At 48.0% G+C, this 17869-nt stretch overlaps 1 protein-coding gene across 2 annotated transcripts; it reads left to right on the top strand.

Annotated features, from left to right (window-relative positions):
- Positions 1–475: 475 nt before the first annotated feature.
- LOC134745891 (zinc finger protein OZF-like) lies at positions 476–17271 on the top strand. 2 transcript variants are annotated; one of them, XM_063679991.1, is made up of 5 exons: positions 476–693; positions 1010–1157; positions 1490–1552; positions 1661–1726; positions 15978–17271. In XM_063679991.1, exons 1-5 carry the CDS (start codon positions 538–540, stop codon positions 17171–17173), a joined length of 1629 nt encoding a protein of 542 aa, XP_063536061.1. In that variant the 5' UTR covers positions 476–537; the 3' UTR covers positions 17174–17271. The 2 variants fall into 2 exon arrangements, with proteins under 2 accessions (XP_063536061.1, XP_063536063.1); XM_063679993.1 differs by having other exon boundaries at positions 477–693; positions 1010–1148.
- Positions 17272–17869: the final 598 nt, after the last annotated feature.

Below are 17869 nucleotides of genomic sequence, written 5' to 3'. Positions count from 1 at the left end.
GAGCAGGTTTTCTGTGGCAAACATTCAAACATTACGCATTGTTGCGCACTAATCATAGACATAGTATAGTAGTTATAGACATGAAACCGAGCGACCAGGGGTAAGAGAAAGACATATTCATAGTATTGACAGGTTAATGTATGGCAGCATAATCCTTTTTCTCTTTCACTCTTATAAATTTCGGTAATTCGCCATCGCCTCCTGTCTATGCTGCCATAACCCGACCATGAAAAAAAACCCGGTCGGTGATAAGGACAAAGCATGGCACTATTTTCTCTTTCCTCTTATAGGAATCGCAATAATTCTATCTTTCTCTATCAAAGAGTGTCAGGCTCTTGGCACTAATGCGCAACATCTTGACAATAAAATTTGTATAGTCTGTGGTACAGCTGCATCTGTCAAAACAAATTGACAACCAAAGTTCCAATAGTCCAATACAGTACAATCGATACGAATTTAAATGGACTTTAAAGTCTTTAAATCACTTTTTATACTAACGAGCCAAATAGTCTTGTTCTTAGTTACTTGACTATTGTTATGATTAATTTCGAAAATGTTGATGCTATGGAAGTATTACAAGCATGTCGCTGCTGCCTGCTACGACCGCCAGACAAGGGTCTCAAAACTCTCTACACACATCTCGGCAGAAATGAGATATATTCTGATATGCTCACGGATTGCTTCGATGTAGATGTAAATATAAGTTTAATAATCCATAAGCTTCTGTATTTATGATGTTTCCTACATTTTAAAGATCGAAATCATAACTAGGTTATTGTGGTGTAGATAATACATTTTAGCGCGTTTTTAAAGACGTTTTCTTGCTTAATGATTGGTGTTAAGCTATTTTCTGGGTCCGAATGGTGTCTTCAATCTGCCTATAAGTAGTAAATGTGTTTGTAAATTAAATTAATCAAATTGATGAAGTTGAAATTGATGAATTGATTGTGCAACTGCAACACTAAGGTACTTAGTACTTCGTAATTAATACTACTATTTCTGTTTGCAGCTTACCCTAGGCAATGATGATTGTGGCATCTGTGAGATGTGTGTGTGCCGTCTCCGGAATGCAAGTGACTTCAAACAGCAAGTGAATCGCATCCAGAGAGAGCTGCAGGTTTGCATGGAAAAAATACTGCAAAGAAAAAGTAAGCTATGTATGTCCCCTTTGGATTACTGCTTTTGGTTTTTTGATAATAGTAATTGTTCTTAAACTAAGAAGAAACATGACCCAATATGCAAAACAAAACAACGGCAAAGGGGCAGTTGGTTTCTTTACACTATTTATACCTTCTATTGGTAAAACCAAATGAAAATAAACATTTTTTACAATTGCAGAAGTTAATACTTTTTATTTACTACCTCTTAAATCTTGCAATATATATTTGTAACATACTTATATTAGACATAGACATAATTTATTGGTAATAAGATATTACAGGTCACAATTTTTTATTTTATTATGACATATATTTCATATTTGTTCTAGACAAAAAAGCCCTCAAGTCTGAGATGTCTCATGAAGACACATTAAGTGATGAACCTATGCTACGTAAGTAACAACTCTCAAAAGTCATATCAGTCATTAAACCTGTCAAGGTTGTATAATCTTTGTATGGATTTTAGATTGTTACTTATATTGTTTCGTTTTTTTGCCCAGGAGAAGAGCCCTCTGTTAAAATGGAGAGGTGTGATGACCGAGACAGCGATGGTGACTTAGCATCACGTAAGTACTGAGCCTTTTTGGTAAACATGTTTAAATTTTATTCGGGATACTTTTATAACAATTAGAAGCAGAAGTGCCGTGCAGCGATAAGCTTGTATAGCCATAAGCGAAAATGCATTGGCCGTCTCAACTGCTCTTGACACAGCGTTGCAACAATCATCCGTTTGGGATGCAGTGGCCATAGATGATGTATGGCTTTTACTTTGGTTTGCTAGAACAAACAAAGAGATACATTGAAATTGAAATTGAAAATAGCCTTTAATAACAACCTTATAAATTACATTTCATCTTAATACTACTTTTTAAATAACTATAAAGAAATTTTGTTTCTGAAAGTAAGTGTAAATAATAATGTCGTATATAGCTTTTAAGATATTTTTATTGTACGTTTTGTGATTCTCTAATTTTGTGTTTTATTATTGTGTAACTTTCTATGTCTTTTAATCATTGTGTGTTTATGTTTTATTGTTATATTTCGTGCATAGTTATAAGAATCAATGTCCCACAATAAATATTACCTATTCCCTAACTTTGTAAAATAGCGTAAGCTGATTGGCCAATAAATGGATACTGACTCTGCACAACACACCCACGTGACACAGTGGGCGGGGCGCGGGCGCGCTATCATATAAATATGACTGCCCAACCTAGCCTCGTCAGCAAAAAGCGTATACACTCGCAAGCAAGCATTCCGGCTACGGCAGCGGTCGAGTGAGGTCGTGCTCACAGTGCGCTCTTGCTTGATTGTTGTCATAGCTTGGTGATCTCTCAGACTTGCTCTGTCTCGCTCGCTCTCTGCTCCCCCTCGTGGTAATTTATCGCAAATTATCACAAGGACAGCCCCGGGTGTGTTAGCTCAGACTTTCTTAAGTCCCCAGTTGACCCGTGTGTCTCAGCCCCTCTGGAAATCCACGCTCGTAGTGGTCGCTCAGTGTTAAAACTGAGTGGGCTTGACGCCGATTGGCCGATACCCGTTAGTTAAGACTTTCTTAAGTCAGACCCGCGTGTCTCTGCCCGTTGAAAAGACCACGCTCGCAGTGGCCGTTTGTGGTGGATACTATAACAGTGCCAAACGAAGCCACGAACGGGGTGGATACCACCACGAAGCCCAATAACCTCAACCCAGTCCGATTCTCTCCCCTCGTGTAGGCACACATTTAGTGGACTGACACGGCGGACAAGTGCGTACCAACCCGACAACGACCCTAGACTCACATTCACAGCCCGGTACCCTAGTAGGCCTAGTTTGTAAGTACGTGCGGCGACCACATTAGGATGGAGGTGACAGCCGAGATTGCGGCGTTGCGGGAGCAAATGGAGGAGCTACGGGCCAGTCACGACCGCCAGTCGGTCGAGATAAGCAACCTGAAGTCTGAAAACGACCTCTTGCGTGCGGCTCTCGACAAGGCTGTTGTCGTGGCCGGCCCAGGCAAGGCCATCCGCCCCTCAATGCCGCCATCCGAAGCTGCGCACAGCCAGGCCCCTCTGGCCACCCCGGCAGACACCACGCCTGCCCCGGCCCCTCCGGCCATCATGGGACCGCCGCCGCCGCCGCCGGCGCCGACGGCCGCCATACCAGCCCCCCTGCCCCCGGCCCCTCAGGCCATCGCACCCACAAGCGTGGGCACCCGTAGGAAGCCCCGTAAAAAGGCAGCCGCGCCTGTCTATGACTCCCCTCCGGCCCATAAGGCCCGCTCCCCCGCGGTTCCTAGCGTAAGGAAATCCCGCTCTCGCTCGCCAAAAGCGCGTGAAGAGCGGGTGTCTGATCGCGACCGCGGCTACTCCCATTCTCCTTTTACCCACATACTGACGGACCAGGAGAACCTAGACCTCATTTACTCCACCGACGACATGGACGACGACACTGACACCAACAAGGAGGAGTGGAAAAAGGTGGAACGCAGCCGTAAGGGCAAACGATCTCGGCCGAAGTCTCCAGCGGACTCGACGCCGGCGTCGAAGACGCCTCGGACTCCCTCCGTCACGGCACCCTCTGTGCAGGCCCCTCAGGCCCGTAGTGCCACTCTGGCAAATGGCGGAGGGTCTTCGGACTCAGAAGTAGATGCGGCGACCCCGCCGACTCCTGCCTCCAAGGCGCCCTCAGCGCCGGCCCCTCAGGCCCGTAGAGCCACTCTGGCTAATGGCGGCGGGTCTTCGGCACCAGGGGTCAGCCATAATAGGCTCGATTTCCTGGTTCTGGTGGACGTGCACAGATGGACCGCTGTTAGGGCTATGTTCCAACAGCGGGGCATCCCGGTGCACCACACCGAAATCCAAACCGAGCCCTATTACGGTCTCAAAATATGGGTTCAGGGATCCGATAACTACCGCGCCCTGGCCAGACTCCTAGAGGAACTTAGCGTGCAGTTCAACAGGCGACAGTTCCCCGAGGAGAAAGACCATAGGGCCGTCATCAGGAATGTCCCCAGGGACATCCCTGATGACGAGGTCAAAGCGGACCTCCAAAAACAAGGAGTCATCGTCAGGGAAGTCTGCCGCCTCCATCATAAGACTAGGGGCAAATATGATATCGTATTGGTGAAGACCGATCCGACCCCGGACACTCGTAAGGCTCTTCAAGCCATAAAACACTGCGTAGGAATTTCAGTTAGGGTAGAACCTCCTAACAAGAGGAACTACATCTCGCAGTGTCACAACTGCCAGAGGTACGGCCACAGCGCGCGTGGCTGTCGCTCTGCCCCCCGGTGCGTCAAGTGCGCTGGCGACCACGAGTCTCGCGGCTGCAAACGTCCGAAGGGTTGCAAGGACCCGGAAGGCAGGCGGTGCTGCAACTGTTTGGAGCGTAAACTCCCCCATGGGCATACTGCCAACTTTGGGGGCTGTCCTTGCGCTCCAAAACGTAGAAACACCGCTGGCAAACCGCAGTCCACACAACCAAGCGGGCGCAAGCAGGAAGCGAGACAGGTGACTCTCCAGTCCGCTTACGCACAAGCTCCACAAGCCCCTCCGGCCGTAGGGTTAGGCACTCCGCGTAGGACCCCGCCGCCCTCAGCGGCCGCAGCCCCCCGCCCGGCGCCTTCAGCGCCCTGGTCCCAGAGGGACCCCCGATCAGTCCGGGGTGCTCCCGCCAGTCAAGCAGGCCGGCCTGCTCAAGGCCCCCACTCAGGTGTCGATCCACGCATCGGAGCCCTCTCTCCTCTGGAGCGAAGGGAATACGAAGCGCTGATCGACATCGCACTGTCCAAAATAATCGCCGCTAGGTCCGGCAGTCAGAACGGTCAACACCAATATGAATCATAGTTCCCTTAAGCTTAAACCCAGTTCGCTTACCATTGGCATCTACAATGCCAATGGCCTGAGCCGAATGAAGGATGAGGTGACTCTCTTCCTGCGCGATCATTCCGTAGACATTTTACTAGTTCAGGAGACATTCTTCAAACCGTTTATGAGAAGTTTTCGAGTCCCTGGGTTCACTCAGATTAGGAACGATAGGGTGGATAGGCCACTCGGGGGCACGTGCATTTTCTATAAAAGTAGTTTACATTGCATAAGTCTCGACCCCCCGCCACTGACTAACATGGAAGTGTCGGTCTGCCGCATATCGATGGAAGGTCATCCCCCAATATCGATTGCGTCAACCTACCTTTCACCACAACGCGACATACTTCAGACTGACCTTGATAGGCTCGCCTCCTTAGGTCCTTCGGTCATCGTGGCCGGAGACCTAAACAGTAAGCATGTTCAATGGGGATGCGTGGCATCCAACCCCAACGGCATCCGACTCAATCGTCTCTTGCTCGAAAGCATCCCTTTCGATCTCCTCACTCCCCTTGAACCCACTCACTATCCCCATAACGTAGAACACCGACCCGACATACTTGACATAGCACTCCTAAAGAACGTAGGGTTAACCCTGCGTTCTATAGAAGTGGTACACGAACTAAACTCCGATCACAGGCCGGTCCTTTTGAGACTCGGGCCGCACCCTAATCATGCACCTCCTACCAGGACAGTTGTGGACTGGGATCAGGTAGCGCGTGGTCTCCTAAAGACAGATTCTCCCCTGTTAAGAGCCATCCCCGACAACATTACCACAACTCAACAGACAGACGAAGCGATCGACCTTTTCACCAACTACCTCAACGCTGTAAAAAGCGAGGCCTCAAGGGAGGTGTCGGCCGAGGACATCCAACGCCGCCCTCTGCCTAGGGAGCTGAGAGAGTTGGTGACTAGGAAAAATCGTGCTATCAGGACTTACTCTAACTGGCCTTCCCCCGAAAACCGTCAAATCCTGAAGGACTTGTGCCGCGAGTCCAAGCAGCGAATTGCCGAATTTCGGGAGAACTCGTTCAGGGATCTGATGGGTGAGATAAAGCCTAGTCATCTGGCGTACTGGAAACTAGCTAGATCTCTCAAATCAGATGCCGTTTGGTCTACTCCCCCCTTGGATCGCCCGGATCACCCGACCCCCGCGTTCGAGGACGACGAGAAAGCCGAATGCCTTGCGAGTAGCTTAGAGTCCCAATGTACGCCCAGCCTCCTGCCTGCCGATGAAGCCCACGTCGAGAGGGTGAATTCCGAGGTGGACAGGAGATCGCGTCTCCCAGTAACTTCACCTTTCGTTCCGGTGTCGGTTGAGGAAGTCAGCTCCCGCGTAAGGTATCTGCGTGTTCGGAAGTCTCCGGGTGCGGATGGCATTTCCAACCGCATGCTGAGACTTTTGCCCGCGCATCTACTGCTCGTTTTGGTCGGCATCTTCAATGCCGCCCTGACCAATTGTCACTTTCCAGCCGCGTGGAAACGTGCAACGGTCATCGGAATTCCGAAACCGGGTAAACCCCGTACGTCTGCGTCCTCTTACAGGCCGATTAGCTTACTTAGTTCCGTCGCGAAGCTATTCGAGCGAATCCTTCTTACTAGGATTCTTAACTTCACGGTCGCAAATTCAATCGTCATTGACGAACAGTTCGGGTTCCGCGCAGGGCACTCGTGTGTCCAGCAGGTGCACCGCCTCACGGAGCACATCTTAGACGGCTTCTCACGGCTAAGTGGGGTAAAGACTGGTGCGATCTTTCTTGACGTAGCAAAAGCCTTCGACAAGGTCTGGCATAACGGGCTGATATACAAGTTATACCAGATCGGAATGCCGGACAGACTCGTACTCATAATACGAGATTTCCTTACGGACAGAAGCTTTTGCTACAGATTGGAGGGAACGCTATCAGCCCCACACCCCATTAGGGCAGGAGTCCCGCAAGGCTCCGTCCTCTCTCCTACGCTTTATTCGTTGTTCACAAATGACATCCCAAGACACCCGATGGTGCAACTTGGTCTGTTTGCTGATGATACCGCGCTTTTCACGTCTCACGTTCGTCGCGACCTTATCCGGAAATACCTCCAAGAGGCAATCATCGACCTCGGTCAATGGTTTCGTCTTTGGCGTATTGAAGTCAATCCGGATAAGAGCGCGGCTATCATATTCCACCCTACTTTCACCGCGCCGGTCGAAAGGAAGGTGGAACCGGTACGGCTATTTGACCAACCCATCCCGTGGGTGAACGAGGTCAAATATCTCGGCGTCACACTCGACCGTCGGCTGACTTTCCGAAACCACATCCGTAGGGTACGTAACAGAGCGCTGTTCGTATTAGGAAGGCTCGGGTCGATGATTAACAAGTTTAGTAAAATGTCACTTAGAAATAAGCTGACCCTTTACAAGACTTGTGTTCGTCCAATCATGACATACTCAAGTGTGGCATTCTCACACGTGAGTATGTCAAGTCTCAAGCCGCTTCAGGTCATTCAAAATCGTTTCCTCCGTAGGGCGACTGGTGCCCCGTGGTACCAGACGAACCTCAGTTTGCACCGTGACTCGGGGCTTAACTCCATTTACGGTTTCTTTAAGCAGACTTCGCGGCGTTACTTTGATAACGCTCCGCACCATAGAAATCCGTTAGTTAGGAAGGCTGCGAACTACGTTCCCACTCCTCCACCTCCCCCCTCTGAAGTAACCCGATCCACTCTGATTAGGGGACGCTCGGTCCGTCGTCCCAGGCACACACTCACGGATCCGGACGACGCAATCTCAGCGTCCATCGCTAGGATGGCCGCTGAGCGTGCGGCGTCCATCGCGGACACAACGCGTACACAAAGGCTTGCCCGCCGGCGGGGACGTCCACCACGCGACCACATCGACACATTCAGTCCGTTATCAACCCGGTACCGCCGCGTACCGGTTAGCATCATTCCGACAGTCGTCGGGCCTAGCTGAGTTTCTTGCTGGAGTCTTCTCGGCTAGGCTAGGTTGTAGCGAACCAGCGACAAAACTCCCATTAGCTCGATTCCCTTTACACCCTCAGATCAGGTTGAGACCGCTCAACCGATCTGCGCTGGAGCGAAAACTCTTTAGGAGTATTCCAGCGTAGCAAAAACCGTCTCGTGTGATGCGGAAGGGTCCTGGATTTTCCCCAGGCTACCATCCCCCCACACAGTCCTACCGCTCTAATTGCCACCCCTGCAATAGAGCCCAAGTCAGGTTCAAAAAAAAAAAAAAAAAAAAAAAAAAAAAAAAAAAAAAAAAAAAAAAAAAAAAAAGCCTCGTCAGTCCATCAACAACTAGTCTACACTAAACATCTTATTAACTCTAAAATAAGTGTTCTTACTAACCCTCACACTAACCCGGTAACATGGTGGTGGTATTTCTGAGGTAATTGGCAGCGGTAGCTTCACTTCGGCCGGCGCGTTCCAGTCTTCGGCGTACGAGCTTCATCGGAAAAACAGTCTACGCTCAACAATTATGGTCCTTCGATAGCCGAATAAAGAACAAAGAAACAAGTACGCGCTGAGTGTTGAGAATTTCTCCACTCAGATAGAAGAAAGAACAAAGAAACAAGTACGCGCTGAGTGTCGAGATTTTTCTCCACTCAGATAGAAAAAAGAAGCTTGAAAAACGAACGCGCTGAGCCTTGAAGTACGCTTCGGCTCAGACCCTTACCCAATTACCCCTCCATACCCCACTATACCGGCTTGCCGGTCGGACCGTGCTGTGTTGTAGGTTTTCCTCCACTCACGCGTCCTGGCAACTTTCGTTGCATGTGTCACATGGTGATGCCATCACACTGCTTTCGAACGCTCTAGGCATTGCACTTTGTCATTGCGGGAGATTCAGTGCACCGAGGGATTTACGCTTAGGGGCACTGACGTTGCGCTCTGTGGCGTCAGGGCATAGGTGTTAGGCAGGTAAATTTGTATATAGTTAGGGACCCCCCGCGTGTGTGTCAAGAAAGAAGAAGATGTCTACGAAGAGTACGAGAAATCTTCGACCGCGCGCTAAGGGCCCGCCTGCCCCCGCGCCCACAGAGACCCCTACCCCCTCGTCCGGCAAGACCACGTCTACCGAGACACATACATGGAGCAAAGGCTCCACCGGCAACCAAGTGAATAGCGGTGGAGAGATAGACAACAATTCGGTACACTCGAACGCATTCGAAGATACGGTAGTAGAACGCAGTAGGTCGAATACGCTAGTAAATAAAGACCCCGTGGTCGCGCCGCCGCCGCCGCGGGCGCCGTCTGTTCGTGGATCAATCAGAGGTCGCGAATCGGTAAATAGGGATCGTGATAGTCAATTATCGGTGCTCATGGCCGAGCTCGAGGTTCATAAAGCCGCTCTAGTTGTCGCTCAGAAGCAGTCCGATACTGCCAAATTAAAGCTGCAGATCGCCGAATTAGAGGCGAATTCTGACAGAGGCAGTACCGTGGCTGACGAGTCTGAACGGCGTACTAGGAATTGGGTAGGACAACAGTGTAGGCCACAGGAGCACGACGTCGCGATCGTGAATAGTAAAATTCCCTTGCCGAAGGAGACAGCGCCGCCGCCGCGCGCCGCCGCCATTGAGCGGGGTACTAGTAGGCCGCAACCGCGTTATTTAGAGGTGCCACACGGCAGTTATGCACCTATCTACCATAAGCCGCCCGAGTTACCCTCATTCGGAGGAGATATAACCGAATGGATTTCATTTAGGGCAGAGTTCGAGGACACGTCTCCCATGTTTAGTGCCGTCAATAACGTAAGTCGTATTAGGCGCGCGCTCAAAGGCGAGGCTCGGACCGCCGTGAAATCAATTATGTACACAGTTCAGGACCCGTACGAAATTATGGAGGCGCTAGAACGGCAATTCGGCGACCCGGAGGAAATAGTGTTAACGGAGTTGCATAATATAAAACGTATGCCGCGCTTGTCAGAAGACAACGCGAACATAGCTTCCTTCGCCGCACATATTGCGAATGCCGTCGCAACCATACGTTCGCTGCGACAAGAGCAGTACCTACACGCGCCTGAACTTGTAAACAAAATCGTGGACAAACTTAATCTGATTGTGCGTTACGAATGGGCAAAATATAGGCAGTCTAATAGTCAAACTCCCGGTCTAGTTGCATTATCGGAGTTTTTGAACGAAATTAGCACTGCAGCCAAACGCGTCAACCGACATAGGCCGTCGAACAGATTGCGGAACACAGTAAACACGGTATCTTTTGAGCACGACCCTAGGCGAGCAAGCAGTTCTCGCGATAGGCGTCGCGCCCCCGCGTTTTCCCGCGATCCTAGCACGGAGTCGGAATCAGATTCCCACGATCATTACGTACGCGAAGCGCCGCGTAGTAATAAACCCGCTATCGCGCAAGTTAAGCCTCGCGATAGTAACAAAAAAAAACCCGCGTCGACCGGAGCTAAGCCCAAACAACCGACATCGTCCGTCCCTGTCTCGCGCAGCACGTGCGCCGTTTGCCAGAACGGCCACGAGCACAAAGTTAGCGCGTGTCGTAAATTTTTAGCGGCGACGATTCCTGAACGGTGGGACTTAGCAAAGGGCGCTAGATTATGCTATAGGTGCTTAGACGCGGCTCACCGTAAGTTCAAGTGCAAGTACATCGCGTGCGGAGTTAACCAATGCGAAGCCGGACATCATAAGCTATTACACGGACTGAACGCGGCCGCGCCCGCGAACGGTAATAGTACTCCGGCGGCAGCGGTTAATAATATTAGGCTCCCGCAAACGTACCTCAAAGTCATGCCTGTAGAGGTGTCGGGACCGCTAGGTACCGTACAAACCCTCGCGCTGTTAGACGAAGGCGCGGCTATGACTTTGATGCTTCACGAAACGGCCGATAAACTCGCGCCTCGCGTAAAAGGCGAAACTCTAGAGATAGAAGGCATAGGCGGCGTAGTCAGAAATCCAGATTCGTATACGTTACGAGTCGCAATACGGGGTTTTTGTAGCCGACACATGGAAATGATGGAGGTAATCACGATTGGCGATATTGGCATAGGAATGCAGGGCGTACCACGTGACGTAGTCGACAAGTGCGAACACTTGACTAAGATCGCGGACGAATTGAGTTACCCGACCGGCATACCTACCATCGTGATAGGCCAAGATAATTGGCACCTCATCATTTCTCGGCAAATATTAGAGGGCCCGCCTGAGCTTCCTATTGCTAGCCTAACTAGACTGGGCTGGGTTTTACACGGCCCAGATAGAACGCGCCGCGCCGCGGTAAATTTTGTAGGGCACGCACGGCCTAAAACCGCGGACGACGAGGCTTTAGAGCTAATGAAACGGCATTTTGACATAGAATCATTAGGCGTTTCACAAAAGCTACCTCGGGCCGATCCCGACCAGCGCGCGCTAGACTTGCTGAAAACCACCTGTGTAAAAATACCGGGGGAGAATAGGTATCGAGCGGGCTTATTATGGCGGACAGACGACGAAAAGCTCCCAGATAACCGAGCGCAAGCATTAAAACGGCTGTACAGTCTAGAACGAAAACTAGACCGAGATGCAACGTTAAAGGCCGAATATGCAAAGCATATGGCTAACTTGCTTGACAAAGGTTACGCGGAGAAAATGGAGTTGCCGCCCCCCCTCGATGCGCCCCGGGTGTGGTACTTAGCGCATTTCCCAACTTTTCACCCGCAACGCGGCAAAATGAGATTAGTGTGGGACGCGGCCGCCACGGCCTACGGACGGTCGCTCAATAGCGCGCTTTTGGCTGGCCCCGACTTATTAGAGTCACTCTTTGGCGTACTAGTGCGTTTCCGCGAGGGTAAAATCGCGGTAATAGCGGACGTCAAAGAAATGTTTTTACAGATCGAGATAGTTGAACAAGATCGCGATGCGTTACGTTTCGTTTGGCGGGGGGAGGACCGCACCTCTCCACCGCAAGAATACAGAATGAAGCGGCTTATATTTGGATCGGCAGCGTCGCCGACAACCGCGCTATACGTCAAAAACGAAAACGCAAGAACGCATAGCGAACAATTTCCGATCGCAGCTGAAAAAACAATAAAAAATACGTACATGGACGACATGTTGATCGCGCTCGATACGTCCGAGGACGACGCCAGGCGCATAGTAAACGAGGTTTACGAACTAAATATGCGCGCGTCATTCGAGCTTCGCGGGTTCGCGTCGAACCATCCTGCGGTTATTGCTGACGTAGTTAACAGTAAAGAGGAAACGTCATTGTTAGGCGCTAGCGAGAGCGAACGTACGTTAGGTTTGAAATGGAATCACAAGCGTGACACCTTAGGTTTCAACGTAAACTTTCGCAACACGCCCGAGGACGTACTTAACGGTCAGAAATTACCCACAAAACGACAGGTTACGAGTAGTGCGATGTCAATATTCGATCCGATCGGATACGTTAGCCCCATATCCGTCTTAGGCAAGGCATTAATGCAGGAGATATGGCGCACCGGAATCGGATGGGACTCGCCCATACCCGTCTCGCTCGCACCCGCATGGCGATCGTTCATAGATAACGTACAACAATTACGGGACTTGGAAATTCCGCGACACGTGCCCGCATTTAATAGGGAGGCATATATGCATGTTTTTTGCGACGCAAGTGAAAAAATATATGCCGCGGCCGTGTACCTAGTCAGCGTCAACCCCGAGGGGACTAGAACGTCCGCATTAGTGGCCGCAAAGGCCCGAGTGTCACCTCTCCGGGTAGTTAGTATTCCACGAATGGAATTACAGAGCTGCGTACTAGCGACTAGGTTAGCGGAGACCATAGTCAAAGAATCAGACTACGTAATAAAGGACAAGTATTTTTGGTCTGACTCCAAAACGGCACTCACGTGGATACGGTCGGACCCACGTAGGTACAAAACGTTCGTCGCACATAGGTTAGCGGAAATCGAGAACACTACCACCCCCGCCAACTGGCGCTGGGTGCCTAGTGCAGCTAACGTAGCTGACGACGCGACGCGCGGTATACCTACGCAATTTGGAGCGAACCACCGATGGTTCATAGGGCCCGATTTCATACGTAAAAGCGAGGAGCATTGGCCGACAGAGAAAACGCCCGCGCCCGTCGCCGATACGGGCGAAGAACGCGTTAACAAGCTCGTATGCTCGGTAGGCGCCGCGAAAAATAAGTTTGAGTACCTGCCGGAGGTATGTAGGTTCTCAAAGTTCGTACGCTTAGTCCGCGCCACCGCTAAAACACTGGTTGCCGCCGAGGTTTTTAAAGCCGCATTGCTTAAAAAGAAACCAGACACAGACATAAATAAGGGGCATTTGAATTTAGCAGAGATATTGCTTACACGCCGGAGTCAACATGAAGCCTTTCCAGAGGAAATCAAGTTAATGGAAACTGGACGGCCGATTCCGAAGAAATCGCCACTCCATAAAATCGCAGTAAAACTCGACAAAAATGGAGTCATCGTGCTGAACGCCAGAATAGATAAAGATGTACACATACCCGTTCTACACGCTAAAGAAGATTTCGTCAAGCTGCTAATACATCATTTTCATGCTCTCTACAATCACGGCAACCACTCAACAGTGATAAACGAGCTGAAACAGAGATATTATATTATCGGTCTGCGCGGTAGCATTCGTTATATAACGAATAAGTGCCAATGGTGTCGGACCTATAAGGGGACCACACTCAAGGTTCCTGTAGGCGACTTACCACCAGAGAGGCTCCAGGCGAATCAACCGCCATTTACCGCCGCAGCCGTAGATTTATTTGGCCCAATGAATATTACAATAGGCCGCCGCCGCGAGAAAAGATGGGGCGTATTATATACTTGCCTCACTACCCGAGCTGTGCACTTAGAGCTTGCCGCCTCACTTTCGGCATCCTCTATGATACTCTCACTGCGCAGAATGATAGCTCGGCGCGGCACGCCTACCGTTCTGTACTCCGACAACGCAACTAACTTCTACGGAGCAGAACGAGAAATTGCAGAGGCCAAGAAAACGCTGCCAGACAGTCTAAAGCCATTCCTGACTGAACGAGCGATCACCTGGAAAAAGATACCGCCTGGCAACCCTTCCGCCGGCGGTGCATGGGAACGACTCGTGGGCAGCGTGAAAACTGCACTGAAAGCTACACTAAAAGAGAGAGCACCTCATGAAGAAGTTCTACATACGCTGCTTCTAGAAGCCGAGCACGTAGTGAACTCCAGACCACTGACACCTGTGAATCCAGACCTAGATGTCGAGGCTCTGACGCCGAACCATTTTCTCATCGGCCGGTCGAGCGCAATGGCACCGCTGGGCGTCTTCACAGACAAAGATATGTCACTGTCGTCATGGAAGACAGCGCAGAACTTAGCCGATCACTTTTGGAGGCGCTGGCAGAAAGAATACAGACCCAGCCTCCTCCCTCGGCCCAGTGCTCACCAGAACGTGCAGAAGCTAAATATAGGCGACATCGTCATCGTAGCGGACAGCTCTATGCCACGAGGAACATGGCCTAGAGGCGAAATCGCACAACTCTTTCCCGGCCCTGATGGCCACGTAAGAGTAGCCATTGTTCGCACCCGAGCGGGTGAAGTCCGTCGTCCAGTTTCCCGGCTTATACCTATATACTCCACGAATGGAGACGGTGTTGGCACACGCGGGGGAGATTGTCGTATATAGCTTTTAAGATATTTTTATTGTACGTTTTGTGATTCTCTAATTTTGTGTTTTATTATTGTGTAACTTTCTATGTCTTTTAATCATTGTGTGTTTATGTTTTATTGTTATATTTCGTGCATAGTTATAAGAATCAATGTCCCACAATAAATATTACCTATTCCCTAACTTTGTAAAATAGCGTAAGCTGATTGGCCAATAAATGGATACTGACTCTGCACAACACACCCACGTGACACAGTGGGCGGGGCGCGGGCGCGCTATCATATAAATATGACTGCCCAACCTAGCCTCGTCAGTCCATCAACAACTAGTCTACACTAAACATCTTATTAACTCTAAAATAAGTGTTCTTACTAACCCTCACACTAACCCGGTAACATGGTGGTGGTATTTCTGAGGTAATTGGCAGCGGTAGCTTCACTTCGGCCGGCGCGTTCCAGTCTTCGGCGTACGAGCTTCATCGGAAAAACAGTCTACGCTCAACAAATAATGTTTATATTAGACACCGGTTCTTTGGTTGTCTTGCTCTCCGGCATAGGCCTCCCCGAGTGTTCTCCATAGCGATCGCTCCATTGCTAACCTCGTCCAACATGTTCCTGCCACCTTTTTGATATTGTCTTCCCATCTTCGATATTGTCTGCCTCTACGTCTCTTTTTATATCTAGGGCACGGTAAAAACCTGTTTAGAAAACTAGTTTTAACTAGGGACAACACCACAGGGCGGACACGCTAAACATCAAAAATCACTTGCGTTTCTATGTGTGAACGGCACGTCTGTGCACGCGGCATGCGTCATTGTATTAAGTTGCTTAAAAATAGTACTTAGCGGTCAATCTGCTGTCGCGGGGCGAGGTAATTCGAGTCGGGGCGGGGCGGTGCGTGGCCGTTCTGTATGATAATACTATTACTTATTTTGTGACAACACGTCTCACTGAAAGTGTTTCTACGATCGTAACACGAACGAGTAATTAGTTAAACCAAAAGTTTTATTTCTATTTATATTCTGAAGTTGTAAACTCTATAAGTGTGAATCAATTTAAAAATAGACTAGACAAACTATCTAAACTATGAAATTGTGCTAAGTGAACTATGATTTAGACGTACCAGCATCAGCTGCCTGTCTAAAACGAAATAATATTAATAATTTATTCAGTGAAAAATGTATTGCATACACGGATCCCTTACAAAACGTATATGCGAGTACACATCTATTATTTATTTTAATACAATTTACTTTGAATTCAATTTACATGATTGGTTCCATAAATTTACTTACATATTCTATTGTTTGTTTTATTTATTTAGTATTTTTTATTTGTAAGTTGGTTATCTTTTTTGTCTTTTTTCAGGACTGTTGGACCATTCAACTACAGATCCCGACGCCAGCCGTGATAAGCATACATGCCACATCTGCCAACAAACATTCAATCAAGAAATTTCCCTCGAAACCCATATGCATGGCCATGAAACTGACTCTAAGAATGAAACACAAAACACTACCGAAGATAACAAAGTGGATAATTTATACTTATGTCACATATGCAAAAAAGAGTTTAAACAAAAGGGATACCTAAACACTCACCTAAAATCTCATATGGTCAATTATCGATACTCCTGTGAAATTTGCAACAAGAAGTTCACACTCAAATCACGTTACGACATTCATAAAGTCACCCACACAGGTGAAAAACGTTACAAATGTGATGTATGTAACAGACGGTATACACAAAAATGTACCTTAAACGCGCACTTGAAATACCATACAGGGGACTATCGGTTCTCGTGCGAAGTATGCGGTAAAAGATTTACCCAAAAAGCTTACTTAATTAAACATATGCGTGTCCACACTGGTGAAAAACCATATTCTTGTAATGTCTGCCAAAAACAGTTTTCACAAGAAGGTAACTTAAAAACGCACTCACTTATACATTCTGAAAGTAATACGTCGTACTCTTGCGATATATGCAATAAAGAATTTAAACTAAAATCGACTTTAAAGAAACATTTACTGACCCATGCTGGTGATAAATTATTCAGTTGCGAAATATGTGGGAAACAATTTCTACGTAAAAGCGAACTGTCTAGACATATGAATGGGCATATGGGTGTGAAGCCACATTTCTGTGAAATCTGCAACAAAGGTTTTACACTAAAAAGTAACTTGAAAGCTCATAAGCTAACGCACACTGGTGAGAAATCCTTTTTGTGCGAAATATGCCACAAACCATTTCGAACTAGAACACATCGAAAAAGCCACATGCTAATACATACTGGGCAAAAATTACATGCTTGTGAAGTGTGTAATAAGCGATTTACACATAAATCTGCTTTAAATCTTCATAGTAGACTTCACAGTGGGGTAAAGCCATACACATGCGAAGTCTGTAAAAAAGAATTTAGAATACTTTCTGGGTTAAAGTTACACAGTCGTGTCCATACTGGTGAAAAGCCATTCGAGTGCGAAATCTGCAATAAAACATTTGCACATCCATCGAGCTTTAGAAAACATAAGCGTATACATAAAGAGAAAACATATCCTTGGTGATATTAGAAAAATCATTATGGACTCATTATATGAGAGCCCAAGATCGCCAAACCCCGTTAAAATAATGCTGGCCGTTATTTCAACTGGTTTCTTAGCTAAAACGTACTATGTATTAGTCCGTAGTAGTGTACATAAGTGAATATTCATCAAAATTCAAATTCCTAATGTTGACTATAATTGTAAGTACATATGTCAAAGGCACTTATTTAAGTAATACAGATAAGAATAATACCTTTCTATAGGTAATAAAACTACATATATTTTCAACAAATGCTTATTTTTTTATTGTTAGATCACAATATTTTATGGTCGGCAACGCGTATGTAACACCGGTGCCTAGCCAAAGTGAAAATAGCTTGCGCTCCGATAACGAAACGCTCTCTATCACTTATTAGTGCGACAGTAACAGCTGCGTTTCAAAGTCAAAGTCAAAGTCAATATATTCTTTTAAATTTAAAAGTGGAAAAATTACTGCCTTGGGTGAGACTTGTACTCACGGCCTCTGGATCGATACTCCAGCACTCTGCTAACTGAGCCACCAAGACCTCATCCATAGTCAACAAATCTTCCCACTATATGGGTCTAGGGGACCCTAGCGACATCTACCGTAAGAGCGTTACACTTCTTAAACGGCCACCGGCAAATTTATTCTAAGCTTAATAGCATCGATCGCAGATGTTTCTGCTTGTTAAAAAT

The sequence above is a fragment of the Cydia strobilella genome, chromosome 12 (genome assembly GCF_947568885.1).
Source record: "Cydia strobilella chromosome 12, ilCydStro3.1, whole genome shotgun sequence".
Lineage (NCBI taxonomy): Eukaryota > Metazoa > Arthropoda > Insecta > Lepidoptera > Tortricidae > Cydia > Cydia strobilella.
Note: the sequence above shows the minus strand (reverse complement) of the source record. Positions and strands in the feature narration are given on the sequence as shown.

Excerpts from the sequence above, each read along its gene's own strand:
- LOC134745891 (XM_063679991.1), top strand. The coding sequence starts at position 538 with ATGATTAATTTCGAAAATGTTGATGCTATGGAAGTATTACAAGCATGT. Across the intron at positions 1,158-1,489 it reads GCAAAGAAAAAGTAAGCTAT|ACAAAAAAGCCCTCAAGTCT; the intron begins GTATGTCCCCTT and ends TATTTGTTCTAG. Across the intron at positions 1,727-15,977 it reads CGATGGTGACTTAGCATCAC|GACTGTTGGACCATTCAACT; the intron begins GTAAGTACTGAG and ends GTCTTTTTTCAG.